Below are 20048 nucleotides of genomic sequence, written 5' to 3'. Positions count from 1 at the left end.
TATCTATCTATCTATCTATCTATCTATCTATCTATCTATCTATCTATCTATTTATCTATCTATCTATCTATCATTATTGTAAAGTACTTTTAACTTTCATGTTTTAAAATGTGCAATATAAATAAATGTCTGTCTGTTATAACATTTTCATATCTGTCTGTCTTTCTGTCCCTATAGTTTTGTTTCAATATCTATTAGTCATTAAGAAAAAGTACAGATTATTGCAGTTTGTATCATAGAGTATTCGATGGCTTCCTTGGGTGTGTTCAACATTTTAACTTATTCACGGACTCCATAATGAATATTTAACCTTTCTCTGCAAGTATTCAATAGCATGTCTTATTTTGGCCTTACTTTTTTATTTTTGTACTTCTGCTGTCTTAATTGTTTCTCTCTTGTATCATACACCATCATTTACTTAATGCCTTGGACATTAGATCATATTCTCCCTGTTTTCCTCATAGCCATTGCTAGTCTTCTTAATAATATGTTTATTATCTTCCTTCTTGAAAGTCTTGTTGTACATTCTCTCCTCAGATCTGCGCCACATTAATGAAAATGAGCGTGTGACCCAGAGCCGAGATGGTAACCTGTATTTTTCTAATGTGGTGGAGTCAGACAGCCGTGATGACTACATCTGCCATGCTCAGTTTATTGGTGCTCGGACCATTGTGCAAAAGGAAGCTATCCAGCTGAAAGTTAATCCTAGTGAGTGTGTAATCTTTTGTATAAAGTCTAAAACTTACTAGTTTGTGATGGGCAGGAGAGAGGGAGACACAGTTTTCTGAAAATGTAAAGATACGTAAAAACCTGTGAACATTAGGATATGTCATAATCAAGTTGTTGGATTTTAGCCTATTTAATATATACACAGTACTTTAGATGTGGTGTAAAAACTGTAGAACCTCTCTAAGCACATACTTCACCAACTTCATTTTAATTCCAATCCATTTTCCTGGTGAGGCTCATGGTGGAAAAATTCCATGCTGGACAGACCAGGCCACCATATATTCTACATCATTCTCCATCTCCTCTAGGAAATTTACAAATACTCCAAAGTCCCTTCGGCATGATCTGGTTTTGCCTTGACATTATAGAGGTATATTAATCAAAACACCCCCACAATAGATGATGATTATAGAACTTTATTTTCTCCTAGGGAAACTTGGCAATATCCACCTCTGTAAGCATTTCATACCAAATTCCATTCATCTCTGCATCCTTGCTGCCACTTAGCTTTTTAATTACTGCAGCAACCTAAGACAGACATGGACCAATCGATGCTCTGGTACCACCTCCTCTGAATAAAACATATCCACAAAGTTTAGGACTTTTTCAAAATGGTCCTTCATTCTCCTAATGGTATATTAAATTGAATTTACCTTTCCTCTACTCTTGCCGAGAATAGTCTGGGTGACATTTCACCTCATGTTCCTACAATTTTGAATAGTTTGTCAGAATCCTTGGAGTCCGTTCATAACACCTTTTTCACGTCCTCTCCCATTTTGCATCATAAATGGGCCTACATTTCAACCATTGCCAGAGCTGTCTGCTGGTATCTCTCAGTCAAATGCAAAAACTCTGTAGGTGCTAATGTGGACAGATAGGCATCCCGACCAGGAAGGAGGTTTGTTCCTTATCTGGACAGGAGGCAATAAAGAAAGGATATAGGTGGGTAGTTGCAGATACCATGCCTGGCAGGGAACATAAAACGGAAAGACATGGAAGGACTATATCTTGGGGCTATGAGGTCCCCCAGTACATCAGATGGTAGCATCACTCGGGTAGAACTACTATTTGTACACCCACAGGGCCTCCTTGGAATTGTAGTCCTGATGGACAGCCCTGTTGGTGTACGTGGGTGCAGTCAGAGGGAGCTGTTGGAATAGGACTCACGCATTTTAAGGAGGTTCCGTAATCATGTAACACCGTAAGTACTCCTGGGCCTAGCATAAAAGAAGCCGCTCAACCTCATTCGGGTGAGCTGGAGTCACAAGGTGGAGGACAAGGCTTGACTGGAGGAGATTAGAGGACAGTAGATTTAATGTATGAACTGTGCTTGTGATTACTTTTGTGAAGAAAGGACCCGAAAAAGGTATTTTTTTTGTATAATAAAATTCACTTTATTTTGAACCCTTGGCTGTGTACATGCATGGTGCCTGGAGTCTGGGTCTAAGTAGCTCCTGCTATCTGTCACAACTCTTGAGTAGCAGAACTCAAGAACTGAATTTTGCTTCTGTTCTGAACTGTGCCTTAATAGGGGGGACTTTGACCTGGAAAGGGCAGTAAAGTAGTGCAGTGTTTGGCACTGCTGCATCAAATTTCCAGGAACTTGTGTTCGATTACAAGTCCAGCCACACACTGTACAGAGGTTATACACTGGCCTTATATGCTTGTGAATTTTTGCCTCAAGCTTCCTCTCCTGTTCGTGATTTGCAAGCTGACTAAATGGGCTCATAGTCTTCCCTGCAGTTGATTGTTGTTTAATCCTTGCTGCCTTTCCTTAATGTACTGCCAAGTCGTCATTGTAGTCACTGGCACCCAACACCTCCACCAATTCATCTACAATTGGCATACTAAGGCTAATTCAGAAAATAGTGTTATTTCTCATTATGTGCAGGTTAGGTTTAACAGTTTCTATAATGTTGAGCGGAATAAACAACCCAGGAACATATGTACTCACATACTGCATTTAAATATCTTTCCTATAGCTTTTCAAGAATTTTGTGACATCTTCATTTCTACCTGCACGTGGATTAAATGAGGCTCAACTAAGCCTGTCCGACATTGTCAGCAGTGTTATTTATCAAGAGGAAAGCTGTAGGGAGACTCTGATAATCTGTTAGCCATGCCCATCTCCCTACTATTTACTTTGGACCAGTCAACCTTCCCCTCCTTCTCCTGCATGTTTCCAAAGCTGACGTCCTTCATTTCCTGGTAATTAGTCACTAACCTTCTTTTTCTTTTAAATATGCAGCAAACTCTGTGAGGAATCGCAAGCCTCACTTCCTGGTGCCAAAGGGAGAGAAGAGTTCTTACTTGGCATTGCGTGGGCATACTCTGGAGCTGGAATGTATTGTGGAAGGGCTGTAAGTATGGAGACAATGGGAACAGGATGATAGGTCATGCAACATTAATCTCACTGTGTGTGTATCCACTAGGCCAACTCCCACAATGCAGTGGGTTTGGAAAGATGGCGAAATGTCAAAAGAGCGGATGATTCAAGAAAAGTACAACAAACAGCTCAGCATCAAGAACATCACTGAAGCTGATGATGGCGAGTACCAGTGCATTGCTACGAACATTGAAGGCACCGTTAAACATACCTACACCGTCACAGTAGAAGGTAGCTAATGCTTTTCTCTTGCTCCTTTTATCTGTCATGGGAGTTTAGTTAGTTTAAACCCTAATCAAATATTTTTGTTGTTGTTTTTTTACTGCTTTCTTAACATGTAGGATAGGAAAAGGGTTACAAAGCATTTATAACCAATGACAGATATTTAAACTTCCAAAGGAATTTGTGGTAAATAGAGACAATACAGTAAATACTAACATGTATGTGAAATAAAAAAATTAAAATGAGTGATATAGATTGGGAAATATTAAAATTCAGGGTTGAGGTGGATTTATTCACTAGGTCCTTGTCCCTTGACTAAGACGTATACAGTATGTTAGTGTAGGTAACTTTGCTTCTGTAAATGGGACCAATAGGACTGAGTGTTATAACCCTGGACTGGGTTGGTAAGAGCCTTGGTCTTCAACTTCATAATGGAAAAAAAAAATCTGAATTAAAGTTATCAGATGCTTATAATATGAGAACACTAGCCATGCTACGCCGCATAATCACGCCGCTCTTTTAATGAGTTTTAATCACAGGGAAAAAAATGAACATTTGAAAAATTCGTAGTTTAATAAACCACCAAGAAAAGTAACATTGCAACAATGCACGCTACGAACCAACATACAATCGTCCGTGACTGAAAACTGGAGGACCGCCGTCGCGCCTCCACCTCCCTGAGCGAGGGATGGGGCTGGACGGCGCTCGGGCGTGGAGGAGAAATGGAGGAAGAGGGGAAGCATGCCCATTCCGCCACCTCCATCCCGGCCCCCCCCGCCATTCATTGTTCTTTGCGGTTCCGGCTGCTTTTCTATATATAATCCACAAAGTCACCCTTTCCATGGTAGTAGTGAGGGGGGGTGTGTACAAAGGGCAGGGACGTAATCAGTGCAAGCTTATGATCCGCACTTACTGGGAATTCCTCGTTCATGGGGAACAATTGCAAGCCCCGGTCTCCATCACGAAAGGGGTTCAACGGCTTACCCACGCCTGTCGGCGCCGGGTAGACACACGCTGATCCATTCAGTGTAGCGCGCGTGCAGTACCGGACATCCAAGGGCATCACAGACCTGTTAATGCTCAATCTCACGTGGCTGAAAGCCACTTGTCCCTCTAAGAAGCTGGACGCCGACCACTTGGGGGTCGCGTAACTATTTAGCAGTAGGGAGTCTCGTTTGTTTTTGGAATTAACCAGACAAATCGCTCCACCAACTAAGAACGGCCATGCACCACCACCCACAGAATCGAGAAAGAGCTATCAATCTGTCAATCCTCTCCGTGTCCGGGCCGGGTGATGTTTCTCGTGTTGAGTCGAATTAAGCAAAATTTGTGTGTGGTGAGTTGTTGCGTCCCGGCACATGAGCAGGCACTGTGAATGCCTTGAGAGTGTGGGTATCTTCTTAGATATAGAAAGCGTCTGATGCGGTGTTTGGTGAATTGTTGCAGTTTGTGAGTTAGCAGTTGTGATGGTTTTACACTCCAGTACATTGCGGCGAACGCTGGTAACAGTCAGGCGGGCGGGCGGGCAGGCGTTCTCGTCCCATGCTCTTAGAGTTGGTGGGCGTGTCTCTGTATCGGTTTGAGTTGTTGGGCGGTGCTCTTTCGTTCGTATCCCATGGTCGGATGACTTGGTGGATTATATATAGAAATGCAGCCGAAACTGAAAAGTATAATGAAAAGTCAACGTGGCCCTAGTGGTGCATGTGTACTGTAGCAGAGACGAAAATGAGTTGGTGAGCTGTTGCGTCCAGGCACATGAGCAGGCACTGTGAATGCCTTGAGAGCGTGGGTGGACGTGTGCCGGGGAATAATGAGTAGCTATATACAGTAATCCCTCGCTATATCGCGCTTCGACTTTCGCGGCTTCACTCTATCGCGGATTTTATATGTAAACATATTTAAATATATATCGCAGATTTTTTGCTGGTTCGCGGATTTCTGCGAACAATGGGTCTTTTAATTTCTGGCACACACTTCCTCAGTTGGTTTGTCCAGTTGATTTCATACAAGGGACGCTATTGGCAGATGGCTGAGAAGCTACTCAACCACAGCGCATATTATGTTTTAAATAAAACTCCTCAAATATATTGTGAGCACGGGGGCTGTTCGCACCCCTAGAGGACACGGCCGCTCCTCAAAAAACGCTAAAAGATTACCTTCACAGTGCTCCCTTCGTTGCTGGGCTTACATGTGGCTGCTTTGCAAGCGATATGCTTCCCGCATGGTGCTTCGCATACTTAAAAGATCAAACAACACGTATTGATTTTTGATTGTTTGCTTTCTCTCTCTCTCGCTGTCGCTCTGATGGAGGGGGTGTGAGCAGAGGGGCTGTACGCATACTGACCTAGAGGATACAGATGCTCCTCTAAAAAATGCTGAAAAATGCTTGCTCCCTTCCTCGCAGCTACTTTGTCCGGCGGTGCTTCGCATACTTAAAAGCCAAACAGCACTATTGATTTTTGACTGTTTGCTTTTTTTCTCTCTCTCTCTCTCTCTCTCTGACGCGCACTCCTTTGAAGAGGAAGATATGTTTGCATTCTTTTAATTGTGAGACGGAACTGTCATCTCTGTCTTGTCATGGAGCACAGTTTCAACTTTTGAAAAAGAGACAAATGTTTGTTTGCATTGTTTGAATAAAGTTCCTGTCTCTCTACAACCTCCTGTGTTTCTGTGCAAATATGTGACCCAAGCATGACAATATAAAAATAACCATATAAACATATGGTTTCTACTTCGCGGATTTTCACCTTTCGCGGGGGGGTCTGGAACACAACCCCCGCGATGGAGGAGGGATTACTGTATCTTCTTAAGATATACTGTAGAAAGTGTCTGATGCGGTGTTAGAGTTGGTGGGCGGGGCTTTGTGAGTTGACGGACGTGGCTATTTCTTGCGTATCCCATGGTTGCCTTCCGGCAGTGTGAATGCCTCGAGAGACAGGGTGGCAGTGTTTGGTGAGTTGTTGCAGTTTGTGAGTTAAAAGCTGCAATGGTTTTACACTCCAGTACATTGCGGTGAATGCATTGCAGTGAATGCTGGTAACAGTCAGGCGGGTGGGCGGGCAGGTGTTCTCGTCCCATGCTCTTAGAGTTGGCGGGCGTGGCTCTGTGAGTTGTCGTCGTATCCCATGGTCTTAGAGTTGATGGGCGGGTCTCTGTGATTTTGCGGGCGTGGCTTTGTCGTGCGTATCCCATGTTTGTCTTGCTTGCCCTGTCGGCTTAGTGAATTATATATATAGAACTAGCAAAATACCCGCGCTTCGCAGCGGAGAAGTAGTATGTTAAAGAGGTTATGAAAAAGTAAAGGAAACATTTTAAAAATAACATAACATGATTGTCAATGGGCGGCACGGTGGCGCAGTGGGTAGCGCTGCTGCCTCGCAGTTGGGTTACCTGGGGACCCGGGTTCGCTTCCCGGGTCCTCCCTGCGTGGAGTTTGCATGTTCTCCCCGTGTCTGCGTGGGTTTCCTCCGGGCGCTCCGGTTTCCTCCCACAGTCCAAAGACATGCAGGTTAGGTGGATTGGCGATTCTAAGTTGGCCCTAGTCTGTGCTTGGTGTGTGGGTGTGTTTGTGTGTGTCCTGCGGTGGGTTGGCACCCTGCCCAGGATTGGTTCCCTGCCTTGTGCCCTGTGTTGGCTGGGATTGGCTCCAGCAGACCCCCGTGACCCTGTGTTCGGATTCAGCGGGTTGGAAAATGGATGGATGGATGATTGTCAATGTAATTGTGTTGTCATTGTTATGAGTGTTGCTGTCATATATATATATATATATATATATACACATACACCTATTATATATATATATATATATATATATATATATATACATACACATATACACATATATATATATATATATACATACAGTGGGTACGGAAAGTATTCAGACCCCCTTCAATTTTTCACTCTTTGTTATATTGCAGCCATTTGCTAAAATCATTTAAATTAATTTTTTTCCTCATTAATGTACACACAGCACCCCATATTGACAGACAAAAAAAATAATTTTTGAAATTGTTGCAGATTTATTAAAAAAGAAAAACTGAAATATCACATGGTCCTAAGTATTCAGACCCTTTGTTCAGTATTTAGTAGAAGCACCCTTTTGAGCTAATACAGCCATGAGTCTTCTTGGGAAAGATGCAACAAGTTTTTCACACCTGGATTTGGGGATCCTCTGCCATTCCTCCTTGCAGATTCTCTCCAGTTCTGTCAGGTTGGATGGTAAATGTTGGTGGACAGCCATTTTTAGGTCTCTCCAGAGATGCTCAATTGGGTTTAAGTCAGGGCTCTGGCTGGGCCATTCAAGAACAGTCACAGAGTTGTTGTGAAGCCACTCCTTCGTTATTTTAGCTGTGTGCTTAGGGTCATTGTCTTGTTGGAAGGTAAACCTTCGGCCCAGCCTGAGGTCCTTAGCACTCTGGAGAAGGTTTTTGTCCAGGATATCTCTGTACTTGGCCGCATTCATCTTTCCCTCGATTGCAACCAGTCGTCCTGTCCCTGCAGCTGAAAAACACCCCCACAGCATGATGCTGCCACCGCCATGCTTCACTGTGGGGACTGTATTGGATAAGTGATGAGCAGTGCCTGGTTGTCTCCACACATACCGCACATCTCCTCAGTGCAAGACACATGACAGCCCGCATGGAGTTTGCTAAAAGACACCTGAAGGACTCTGAGATGGTGAGAAATAAGATTCTCTGGTCTGATGAGACCAAGATAGAACTTTTTGGCCTTAATTCTAAGCGGTATGTGTGGAGACAACCAGGCACTGCTCATCACTTGTCCAATACAGTCCCCACAGTGAAGCATGGCGGTGGCAGTGGGGGTGTTTTTCAGCTGCAGGGACAGGACAACTGGTTGCAATCGAGGGAAAGATGAATGCGGCCAAGTACAGGGATATCCTGGACAAAAACCTTCTCCAGAGTGCTAAGGACCTCAGGCTAGGCCGAAGGTTTACCTTCCAACAAGACAATGACCCTAAGCACACAGCTAAAATAATGGAGTGGCTTCACAACAACTCTGTGACTGTTCTTGAATGGCCCAGCCAGAGCCCTGACTTAAACCCAATTGAGCATCTCTGGAGAGGCCTAAAAATGGCTGTCCACCAACGTTTACCATCCAACCTGACAGAACTGGAGAGGATCTGCAAGGAGGAATGGCAGAGGATCCCCAAATCCAGGTGTGAAAAACTTGTTGCATCTTTCCCAAGAAGACTCATGGCTGTATTAGCTCAAAAGGGTGCTTCTACTAAATACTGAACAAAGGGTCTGAATACTTAGGACCATGTGATATTTCAGTTTTTCTTTTTTAATAAATCTGCAACAATTTCAAAAATTATTTTTTTTGTCTGTCAATATGGGGTGCTGTGTGTACATTAATGAGGAAAAAAATTAATTTAAATGATTTTAGCAAATGGCTGCAATATAACAAAGAGTGAAAAATTGAAGGGGGTCTGAATACTTTCCATACCCACTGTATGTATATATATATATATATATATATATATATATATATATATATATATGATAGCAACACTCATAACAATGACAACACAATTACATTGACAATCATGTTACGTTATTTTTAAAATGTTTCCTTTACTTTTTCATAACCTCTTTAACACACTACTTCTCCTCTGCGAAGCGTGGGTATTTTGCTAGTATATACATACATATACACACATACATGCACTTACAATAACATAGAAATCAATATAAACAACATTAACATCATTATCATATGAGAATATGAAGTAATATATAAGAAGCACATTTCATATAAATATAAATTATTAAACAGTAAAATCTTCTTCTGTAATTTGTTACCGTGGCTATTCGTTTGTCTGTCCAGGATTTTAAATCACCTGTAGCTCGCAAACCGTTTCACCTATTGACTTGAAATCTGGTACACATATAGTATGTCACGTCTACTATCCGCTTTATGGGTAATGATTGTATTACTCTTTTTATCTTTATTTTATTTTATTGTAGAATCAACTCCTATCTGCGCACACCAGGGCGGCCGTGGGCGGATGCGTATGGTGTATTCACTCCATGTTATCGTGCATTGCGCTGTCACTGGTATTTTGATAAAAGAATTTGAACAACATATAAGAAGCGTATAAATTATTAAACAGTAAAACATTAACATTTAAGAAGTAAAGTTACATTAAGTACTACTGCGGTGCCTTCGGGTATACCTTATTTTTTGTTTGCCCATTACATGCTTAAATATATACATTTTTTGGTGTACCTACCCGAGAACAAGCGACATATAACCGAGCGTGGGAGAAGCATGGATTTTAAACACGCGTTGAGTTCATCTGCTGGTCTCCCTCGTGGAATAACTGGTAATGTTTGACTAAAATCTACAGCCAGTAAAACGACATTACCTCCTATTTTTTTTTTTTTTACGATCTCTGAGATCTTGCTTTTTTCGGTTCAAGGCTTCATAAGCTCTTTTATGTTCTATGGTGTACTTATCCCAAACCATCATCTTTGAATGTTGCAAGACTTTCGCCTTGTATGTAGATCGGGGTAATTACATTCATTGCATTCCTAGTCTGAATCACAATCTGATTGTATGGGTGGTTACCTGGCACTGTAGGGTTGCCACCCGTCCTTTAAAATACGGAATCGTCCCGTATTTGAGAATGAAATTGCGCGTCCCGTTTTGAATCAATACAGGACGGGATTTGTCCCGTATTTTTTTCATCATTTTTTTTAAAGCAGCGTCTCATGCAAATCATCCCACACGCATTTTATGAAGATGCCTCCTTTCCTACTTTTGATTGGGTAATACTTGATGTCATCGTTAGTTTGATTGGTCTTTTTAACTGTCCAGTGAGGAGGGTGGGTCTTTTAAGTAGAGTCTGCAAAGTGTTGGCACTGGGATGTGGCCCCCGCTGCAGTATGCGTCCCTTATTTTTTTGTATTAAAAGTGGTAACCCTACCTGGCAGGTAACACTTATGTTTGGTCATGAAGTCGTCTAAAATCCGCCACGTGCCCTCTTTTAATTGCAAGAAGCAGATATATATAGCCAAATTCTCGCGCTTCGTTGCGGCGAAGTACTGCTTTTAATTTTTTAAGAAGAAAAGAAAACCTTTTTAAACGGATTGAAAATATACCAATAACAATTTGTTAAGGATCTGTTTTTTTGTGAACCTCACTTTTCACAGCTGTCGCGCTACGGCGTGTGTTTCGTTTATTTGACAGTATGTAGATCGTGGTAATTACATTCATGGCATTCGTTTTCTGAATCACAATCTGACTGTATGGGTGGTTACCTGCCAGGTTACGCTTGTGGTTGGTCAGGAAGTCGCCTTACATCCGCCACGTGCCCTCTTTCTGTTCCCAGAAGCTGATCATAGAATGGTTTTAATAGTTTACTTTCAAATAATGCAAAGAGTATGCGACATGTGTTTCTCCCTAATTCTGGGCTCATCAGGCATACACACTCACTGCATCCCCTCTCGGGAATCGAATCTCTGTTGTCAGCGCCAGAGTTGAAGCCCCTAACGTTGCGGTCAGAAAGTCGGCTAACATCCGCCATGTGCCGTCTTTCAGTTACGAGAAGCAGATCATAGAATGGTTGAAACTGTTGCCCCTAACGTTGCGCTACAGCGTGTGGTTCGTTTATACCTCGTGTCTTCTGATGAAACTTTTATCTCGCGAATATGTTATTGCAATCTGCAGCGGGAGCGTTTCTATAAACTTATTTTAAAGTTATGTTTTACACCGTGCTTTGTTTCCCTTATGAACATGCTTGTATGCTTCACTCGCTCGCTTCTTATTGTTTCGCTCCCTTCTCAATTGTTTAATGAATTTTTTGTTCTTCGCTGTGTGCGGCTCTTCCTTCATTTCTCCCTACTGCGTTCTTTTATCTCGCGAATATGTTATTGCAATCCGCAACGGGAGCGTTTCAATAAACTTAATTTAAACTTACGTTTTACACCGTGCTTTGTTTCCCTTATGAAGATGCTTGTATGCTTCACTCGCTCGCTTCTTATTGTTTCGCTCCCTTCTCAATTGTTTAATGAATTTTTTGTTCTTCGCTGTTTGCGGCTCTTCCTTCATTTCTCCCTACAGCGTTCACAGTCTTTTCACGTGATTACGTGGGAGGCGTGATGACGTGACACTCAACTCCGCCTCCCACGGCCATCGAGCTGCCGTCCATTACAGTATATTGTCAAAAAAGAGGTTCCAGTTATGACCATTACGCGTTGAATTTCGAAATGAAACCTGCCTAACTTTTGTAAGTAAGCTGTAAGGAATCAGCCTGCCAAATTTTAGCCTTCCACCTACACGGGAAGTTGGACAATTAGTGATGAGTGAGTCAGTCAGTCAGTCAGTCAGTCAGTCAGTGAGTCAGTGAGGGCTTTGCCTTTTATTAATTAGTATAGATATAGATATAGCTGATGGGGCTTCTTGAACAGATAGACATTACAAAGACTCTTGAGGTGCTGGAGTGATTAATAAGTAAATGCTGTCAAACCATTTTATATTTGAAGAAGTTCACAGGTAAGATATCTTTTGTAATGTACAATGTCATGGTTTTAGATGAATAAAAGACACCTGAAAATGAATGCCATGCCAGCAGGAAAATGGTTTAACATAAAAAGGTTGATGCCAATAATAAATCAGTATTTCATAATGACTCTTAATCTTTGCTACAATCACTTCCTTCGGTCTTACAGAAACACTAAACATTGGTGGATGAATGCATAAAACAATATATGATTATGTCCTCAGTTCTGGCCTAAACACTTACTAATATATAATCTTACATTCGCAGCTGCCCCATACTGGATCAAGAAGCCTTTGAGTGGAATATATGGACCAGGCGAGAATGTGGGTCTAGATTGTGTGGCGGAGGGCACACCCAAACCGCAAATAATATGGAAGATCAATGGTTACCCCATTAAAGGTGAGGTGAATGTGAAACTGTCTTGAAGGACTGGGTGGGGTTAGGGGGAGACGTGATATAATAATGCATTTCAAAAATGGACTCAAAGACCTTAACTTGCATTATACCTGCCTTTAATGTGTTTGTGTGCACCATATCACTAATTATCAATATGCTATAGTGTGACTCAGTTTTAATATATGAAACAGGTAAATACTGTATACTACGGTATACATTACAGTAATAGCAGTCTAGTATAAACCCTCTCAGACACCTCATGCTGAAAATTTATTCAGTAGACATAACATGTTTGCAAATCACAAATAAAAGCATGCAAATGTCAGCACAGAAAAACAACAAAAGTGATATGTGTCAGGACAATGCTGATAAATATTTTGGAAGTTTAATTAATGCAAATCACAGTTTAAATGCCTTAATAACAGAAGTACAAAGAAGTGTAAATATTAAATAAGTGGGAAAAATACAGAAATGTACATAATTTTAAATCAGAATTTTAGCCCAGTTAACGTTTGGTCTCTGCCTTGCTACAAATGCTGCCAAGATAAGACTCCCATGAAATTGTAAACGAATTACCAGGTTGTAAAGGTTAATGTAATCGATTGATTGATTAATTAACAGAAATGCATGAGTAGGTTCATATTTTCAGCAGTTTTTGATACGGTGGGCAACAACCCTGCTGCAGCTCTAGTTCTTCCCTACAAAGAGATGGGGGAAACTGCATGACCTGTGCTGAATCTTTTGTCTAATGTTTCATCTTTTACACATTCTGCATTTCTCTGCTCACCTCACTTACTTCACACTCTCTGTTGCTCCTGTGCTGTTTGAGTTGTTAGGTGTTCTTTTTCAGAAGCCGGTATGACTCTGTTTGCTTACACACTTACTTTTCTTCACATCTGAGAGTAAAGACATGCTGTGCGAGAGTTTAATTTCTTTTGAGAGGTACTCCAAATTGTTACTTTTAGCCTTTTAAATAATGTGTGTGTCTTAGATTGATGTCTGAAGTCCAACACTGTAGATACTGAATTTCTAACATAATTTTAGAGTCTTGAATTTCAGCAAGTTGAAAATTAGCTCCCAGACTTTAATGCTGTCTTTGGAATGGCTTTGCAGCCTGCTTGTGCCATTAGGGATCATCCCCTGCACCCAGTAGAGGTTCTTGCAGAATCCTCCATGCAGTGTGGGTGCTACTCACGTGAGTTTCCTTTGCTGATAGATTCTTTAAACTCTTTGCCCTGTTGAATTTCAGTCTTAGGTACAGTGTTAAGTGTGTATTGTGGATCTTGACAGGAGATTTCTTTCTGTGTGGTGCATGTGTTCAGCGGTAATTTTGTACCATCTGTCTTTCAATTTCATGACATCAGGATCTAGTAGTGGTACTTTCTTTGCCTGCTGCTATTGTTTTTGTTACAACAGGTCATTTTTTAAAATTTTAATTATATTTATTATTATATTTATTATATTTATTAATTATCTTCCAACCATGTTATCTTCCAATCAATGTTTAGTAGTAGTGATTTCCTATATATGTTTACTCAAGAGTTTATCAGATTAATTATTAATTAATATTTCAAAGACTATGGCACTATAAAAACCTACATAGTAAAGTTAGGTCTCTGGAGTGAACCAACAAACCTCTACTTAGCCTTTAAAAGAAAGACAAAAGTTACTGAGCCATCACTCAGATTCTCCCCACCATGATAACAGACTTCTAAACACCGCTGTAGAATCCCCAGTAAATCAGGGATTGTTCAGATTCTTTTAAATGAATATGAACTGAGATTTATTTACAAAGTAAGTAGTGCCAGCATATAGAGCCACTATGTGTAGTTGCTATTCAGGGAGTGGACGTAGAGTTGGTGTACTCCTACTTGTAATTGGGGGTTAGGGTGTTAGGGTTAATGTAGGTAGTGACATCTTTTACATCTTTCACAACTCTGTGATGGTTAGTGTGATTTTCTACATTGTGGTGTGCTAGGCCGCTAAAATTACTTCACCCAATCAACAGGCTAATTAAAAGGGCAGGCTCAGTTATGGGATGCACTCAGGACCCCCTGGAGGTAGTAGTGGAAGGGGAGAATAAAACAAAACTGAGTGCCATTATGAACAATGCTGCATATCCTCTCTCTGAAAAACTAACAGGAGTTTCAGCCAATGAATTATTCAGCAGAAATGTGTCAGGAAATCAGTGCAGGATTTACGTATAAGCTACACAAGCTATAGCTTAGGGCCCCCGCCTTCTTGGAGGCCCCCAAAACAAATTGTCCGAGTGAGCAATTGTCATATATACTTAAATATACTACAGCATTGTTTGTCCCAATCAGGCCCGGCCTTAGGCATAGGCAAAGTAGGCGACCGCCTAGGGCCCCGGCGTCCGGGGGGCCCCGGATCGACTCCTTGGTCTAATTTTCACGCATTTCACAGAGCTTCCAGGGAGGCTCCACCCCCCTCAGGGGGCCCCTGGATCCCCCTTTCGCCATGGGCCCCATAATACCTAAGACCGGGCCTGCAGGAAATGCAACGGGGGCTCCTTTTATATCAACAGAAATACATCTGCATAATGCCTCACTGTGACTGGCTTCCAAGTCAGACGTTTTCTTTCTTTTTTTGTTATTCTTGTGTGTTTTCAGATGATAGTACTATATGTCTATCTATCTTTGACCCCTTAGAGGTTTCCACCTCATGATATAAGAGTCAGGTTAAGTGTCTACCATTGTAGTTAAAGATATAATGTTCTACAGTATTTTCTGACATGGTGTATGTATTATGTTAATTTTACTTTTAGATATAGATCCTGATAAGAAGCGTACCGTGAAGGAAAAGTCACTGATTCTCTACAGTGTTGCTCCAGGAGACACGGCTGTATACCAATGTGAAGCCACAAACAAGCATGGCACTATCCTCTCTAATGCTTACGTTTACGTGATCAGTAAGTAGTTTACCCACCTGTTTATGTGAACGCTTCAGGCATGAGTCTAATCCTAATGAATAACTTGAGAGCATATGAACTTATCTGTGAGTGCTAGCCATAACTAAGATCTCATCTTGACTCTGTCTTTGCAGAGCTTCCTCCTCAGATTCTAACTCCTGATGCAAAAACATATGTTGTGGCTGAGGAGATGACTGTCAACCTAGACTGTGAAGCGTTTGGATCACCAAGGCCTATTATCAGTTGGTAAGAGTTGATCTAGTCCCTTAAAAAATAAGTAGATGACAGTGACACTAAATTAAGGTGCTAGTTTTATTTCTGATTATCTGCTTGGCCTATATCTTCAGTTTTTTCTATAAGGTTCTTGAGCTTTTTCTATAGGGTTCAAGATGATTGAAGATTGCAAGCACGTTACTGTATATTGCATGCACAGAGCCTGCTTCCAACCCCCCAAAATATTGTATAGAGTATGAAACTATTTATTTATCTTGACTGATCTTGAATGAACTTAATACATAGAATAGTCTTTGTTATGAATGTCTGACTGCTCCAAATTTAAGCAGTACAAAATGTTCTGTCTGTCTACCTGTCTCTCTGTCTGTCTACCTGTCTAAAATAAATCCCAGTTCCTAATACACATGGCCTAAGATTCATTTTGAATAGTAAATAAGCAAGTCAGGTTTATAAATTAAAACATGCACTTTGTCATGTTATTTTGCAGGAGACTAGAAGGCAATGGTGAAGGCCACATTATGGCGAGCGCCCACTACAAAATTCTTCCAAATGGCTCCTTGCAAATTTCTAATGCCTCCATAGAGGACAGCGGCCTTTACAAGTGCTCAGCAAATAACACTGAAGATGAATCCTCCATCTCTGCTACAGTGATCGTCCGAAGTAAGACCAAATGGAAAAGCTGTTTTCTTCATGTGTATAAGCTTACCCGTTAACTCTTATTTTCATGCATCAATTCTTTGAATGTTACACCTTGTGGAAACCACCATAATGCATACATCAATGCTTCTTAAACTAACAGTCATGACCCAAATTTGCTCACTGACAAGTTTGTGATGAGTCACCACATGACTTTGTAATAAAATTAGCCAAGTTCATCCAAGCACAAATTCTGTGGCAAGTGATATACCCTGCTCTATTTACTGTACGTTTTATTGTGGTAGTGTGCGATCTGAGAAACCGCTTTTATGTAATGCCATTGACGCATCACAGAGAGCTTTAGTGTCTCTAGTACATAAATATATTTAATATAAGCAACGATATAAATAAGAAAAGGGGAAACAAGAGAAAATGACAGACAAGTTTGCGAAGTGAAGGAGCTGTTTTGTAAGTTTGAAATGTTGAAATGAAAAGAACAACATTTATTTATATTGCACATTTTCATACAAAAAGTAGCTCAAAGTGCTTTACATAATGAAGAAAAGAAAAATCAAAGACAAAATAAGAAATTAAAATAAGACAACATTAGTTAACATAGAAAAGGAGTAAGGTCCGATGGCCAGGGTGGACAGAAAAAACAAAAAAAAAACTCCAGATGGCTGGAGAAAAAAATAAAATCTGCAGGGGTTCCAGGCTACGAGACCGCCCAGTCCACTCTGGGCATTCTACCTAACATAAATGAAATAGTCCTCTTTGTAGTTAGGGTTCTCACGGAGTCGCTTGATTATATATATATATATATATATATATATATATATATATATATAATATATATATATAGTAAGAAGGCGCTATACATGTGCCCAACCCGATACAGACTGACAACAGAGGCACATTAAAATTAAACCAAAAGGATTTATTTTTCTTCAGCTGGGGGACACGTCTTCCCCGTGCCCCTCAGCCAAAACACAGTCCCAAAAGCACTTAACCAAAACAAAAGGCACACTACTCTCTTTACCACCACTCCTCCTGGCAAGCGGTGTCCTCCTCCTCCTGACTCAGGCTCCTGGGGTGGTGGCTGCTGGCCCCTTTTATAGCTCACCCGGAAGTGCTTCAGGTATTTGACCACCTGCCTCCGATTGCACCTCCGGGTATGGCTGAACTACGGCCCAGACAGGCCCAGGATCCCCTGAAGTGCCTCCTGGTGGCCACCCTAGATCCCAACAGGGCTGTGGAGAACTCCATTTCCCATGGAGCCCTGCGGGTATCTGAGGCACCACAGCCACCCAGGGAGGCTACCACCAAGTGGTCAGGGGGAGGTACTGTATAGCCTATGCTTGCTCCCCTGGAACATATAGACAAGGGGCATCCTGGCCAGGCATGGGCCCTGGCCGTCCGTCACAAAATATATATCTATACAGTAATCCCTCCTCCATCGCGGGGGTTGCGTTCCAGAGCCACCCGCGAAATAGGAAAATCCGCGAAGTAGAAACCATATGTTTATATGGTTATTTTTAGAATGTCATGCTTGGGTCACAGATTTGCGCAGAAACACAGGAGGTTGTAGAGAGACAGGAATGTTATTCAAACACTGCAAACAAACATTTGTCTCTTTTTCAAAAGTTTAAACTGTGCTCCATGACAAGACAGAGATGACAGTTCTGTCTCACAATTAAAAGAATGCAAACATATCTTCCTTTTCAAAGGAGTGCAAAGCAAGCAGTCAAAAAAAAAATCAATAGGGCTTTTAAGTATGCGAAGCACCGCCGGTACAAAGCTGTTGAAGGCGGCAGCTCACACCCCCTCTGTCAGGAGCAGGAAGAGACGGAGAGAGAGCCACAGAAAAACAAAGTCAAAAATCAATACATGCCCTTTGAGCTTTTAAGTATGCGAAGCACTGTGCAGCATGTCCTTCATGAAGCAGCTGCACACAGTCCCCCTGCTCACACCCCCCTACGTCAGCGCAAGAGAGAGAGTGAGAGAGAGAGAGAAAGTAAGTTGGGTAGCTTCTCAGCCATCTGCCAATAGCGTCCCTTGTATGAAATCAACTGGGCAAACCAACTGAGGAAGCATGTACCAGAAATTAAAAGACCCATTGTCCGCAGAAACCCGCGAAGCAGCAAAAAATCCGCGATATATATTTAAATATGCTTACATATAAAATCCGCGATGGAGTGAAGCCGCGAAAGGCGAAGCGCGATATAGCGAGGGATCACTGTATATATATAATATATATATATATATATATATATATATATATATATATATATATATATAGCTGTGGCAGTGCTTTATGCTGAAAGCAGTCCCACTAGTCTCTGTAACAAATGTGCAAAGAAGATTATGTATTTAGTTTGATGTGCCCCAGTGAGGACAAATTTCTTTGTCAAAGTAGTTTGATAAATTTCAATGTATTGATAGTGTGAAGGATGAGTAAATTTGGTCCATTGAGAACTGTAAGAAAAATTGAGAAAAGATCAAATGGGTGAGACTGGCGGTAAAGGGAATTTCTGTGTTCAAGATGGCGTCAGTCGGTAGCATTAAACATCTCAGACTGGACTGTTTGCTATATCTAAATGAAGATTTATTCTATCATCATTCATCCAGATTGAACCTATAATTTGTTTAAAATGCAAATAGTGCATATACTGTATTAGGAAAAATACAGTTACGTGATTCAAACTTGTGTACTCAGTTTATCTGATTTTTAATTGAAAATGGGAATATTGAACACTTTGCAAAATCGTTCAGAAAGAACTATTGCTAATGGTGGAACTCATTTGAAAAGCTTTATTTATTTACCTTTATTTAAATAACATTTTTAAACAGCCTCAACTATGTTTTAGATTACTTTATTACTTATCCAGAGCCATTAGTCAAGTGACTAAGTTAAGTGAGCATTTATGCCGTCCATTCAAAATTCATCATATCCTCACCTCTTCCCACCTTATAAAGAATTTATTTTGCTTAGCATTTACACTGGCAGTGATATACTTCATAAATCTATTCCATGTTTTGAGTGATAATTATTGCTTTACTAACAATATTTTGGCTTTAAACTTTTCTCTTCTAGTATTTCTCATGTAAGAAATATACTTGAATGGAAACTTTTACTGTGCTTATTATATGGTCAATGTTATTTGTCTATGTATGTTTAGCGCACTCTTGTCAGCTTCCTCCTACTTGGGCATGTGAGACTATGTATGTATGTACAGTGGTGTGAAAAACTATTTGCCCCCTTCCTGATTTCTTATTCTTTTGCATGTTTGTCACACAAAATGTTTCTGATCATCAAACACATTTAACCATTAGTCAAATATAACACAAGTAAACACAAAATGCAGTTTGTAAATGGTGGTTTTTATTATTTAGGGAGAAAAAAAAATCCAAACCTACATGGCCCTGTGTGAAAAAGTAATTGCCCCCTGAACCTAATAACTGGTTGGGCCACCCTTAGCAGCAATAACTGCAATCAAGCGTTTGCGATAACTTGCAATGAGTCTTCTACAGCACTCTGGAGGAGTTTTGGCCCACTCATCTTTGCAAAATTGTTGTAATTCAGCTTTATTTGAGGGTTTTCTAGCATGAACCGCCTTTTTAAGGTCATGCCATAGCATCTCAATTGGATTCAGGTCAGGACTTTGACTAGGCCACTCCAAAGTCTTCATTTTGTTTTTCTTCAGCCATTCAGAGGTGGATTTGCTGGTGTGTTTTGGGTCATTGTCCTGTTGCAGCACCCAAGATCGCTTCAGCTTGAGTTGACGAACAGATGGCCGGACATTCTCCTTCAGGATTTTTTGGTAGACAGTAGAATTCATGGTTCCATCTATCACAGCAAGCCTTCCAGGTCCTGAAGCAGCAAAACAACCCCAGACCATCACACTACCACCACCATATTTTACTGTTGGTATGATGTTCTTTTTCTGAAATGCTGTGTTCCTTTTACGCCAGATGTAACGGGACATTTG

General features: G+C 41.0%; 1 protein-coding gene across 3 annotated transcripts in view; it reads left to right on the top strand.

Moving 5' to 3' along the window:
- The window catches only part of l1cama (L1 cell adhesion molecule, paralog a), a 192130-nt gene that overhangs the window by 129610 nt on the left and 42472 nt on the right, over positions 1 to 20048 (top strand). For all 3 annotated transcript variants that reach the window (XM_028813403.2, XM_028813402.2, XM_028813398.2), the window contains 7 exons: positions 538 to 708; positions 2978 to 3089; positions 3162 to 3346; positions 12132 to 12263; positions 15046 to 15189; positions 15324 to 15435; positions 15911 to 16083. In XM_028813403.2, coding sequence (XP_028669236.1) covers positions 538 to 708; positions 2978 to 3089; positions 3162 to 3346; positions 12132 to 12263; positions 15046 to 15189; positions 15324 to 15435; positions 15911 to 16083 — 1029 coding nt within the window. The remainder of the gene's footprint in view (positions 1 to 537; positions 709 to 2977; positions 3090 to 3161; positions 3347 to 12131; positions 12264 to 15045; positions 15190 to 15323; positions 15436 to 15910; positions 16084 to 20048) is intronic.

This window comes from Erpetoichthys calabaricus, chromosome 11, assembly GCF_900747795.2.
Source record: "Erpetoichthys calabaricus chromosome 11, fErpCal1.3, whole genome shotgun sequence".
Taxonomy (NCBI): Eukaryota; Metazoa; Chordata; class Cladistia; order Polypteriformes; family Polypteridae; genus Erpetoichthys; species Erpetoichthys calabaricus.
The sequence above is the reverse complement of the archived record's forward strand: the minus strand, read 5'-3'. Positions and strand labels throughout refer to the sequence as shown.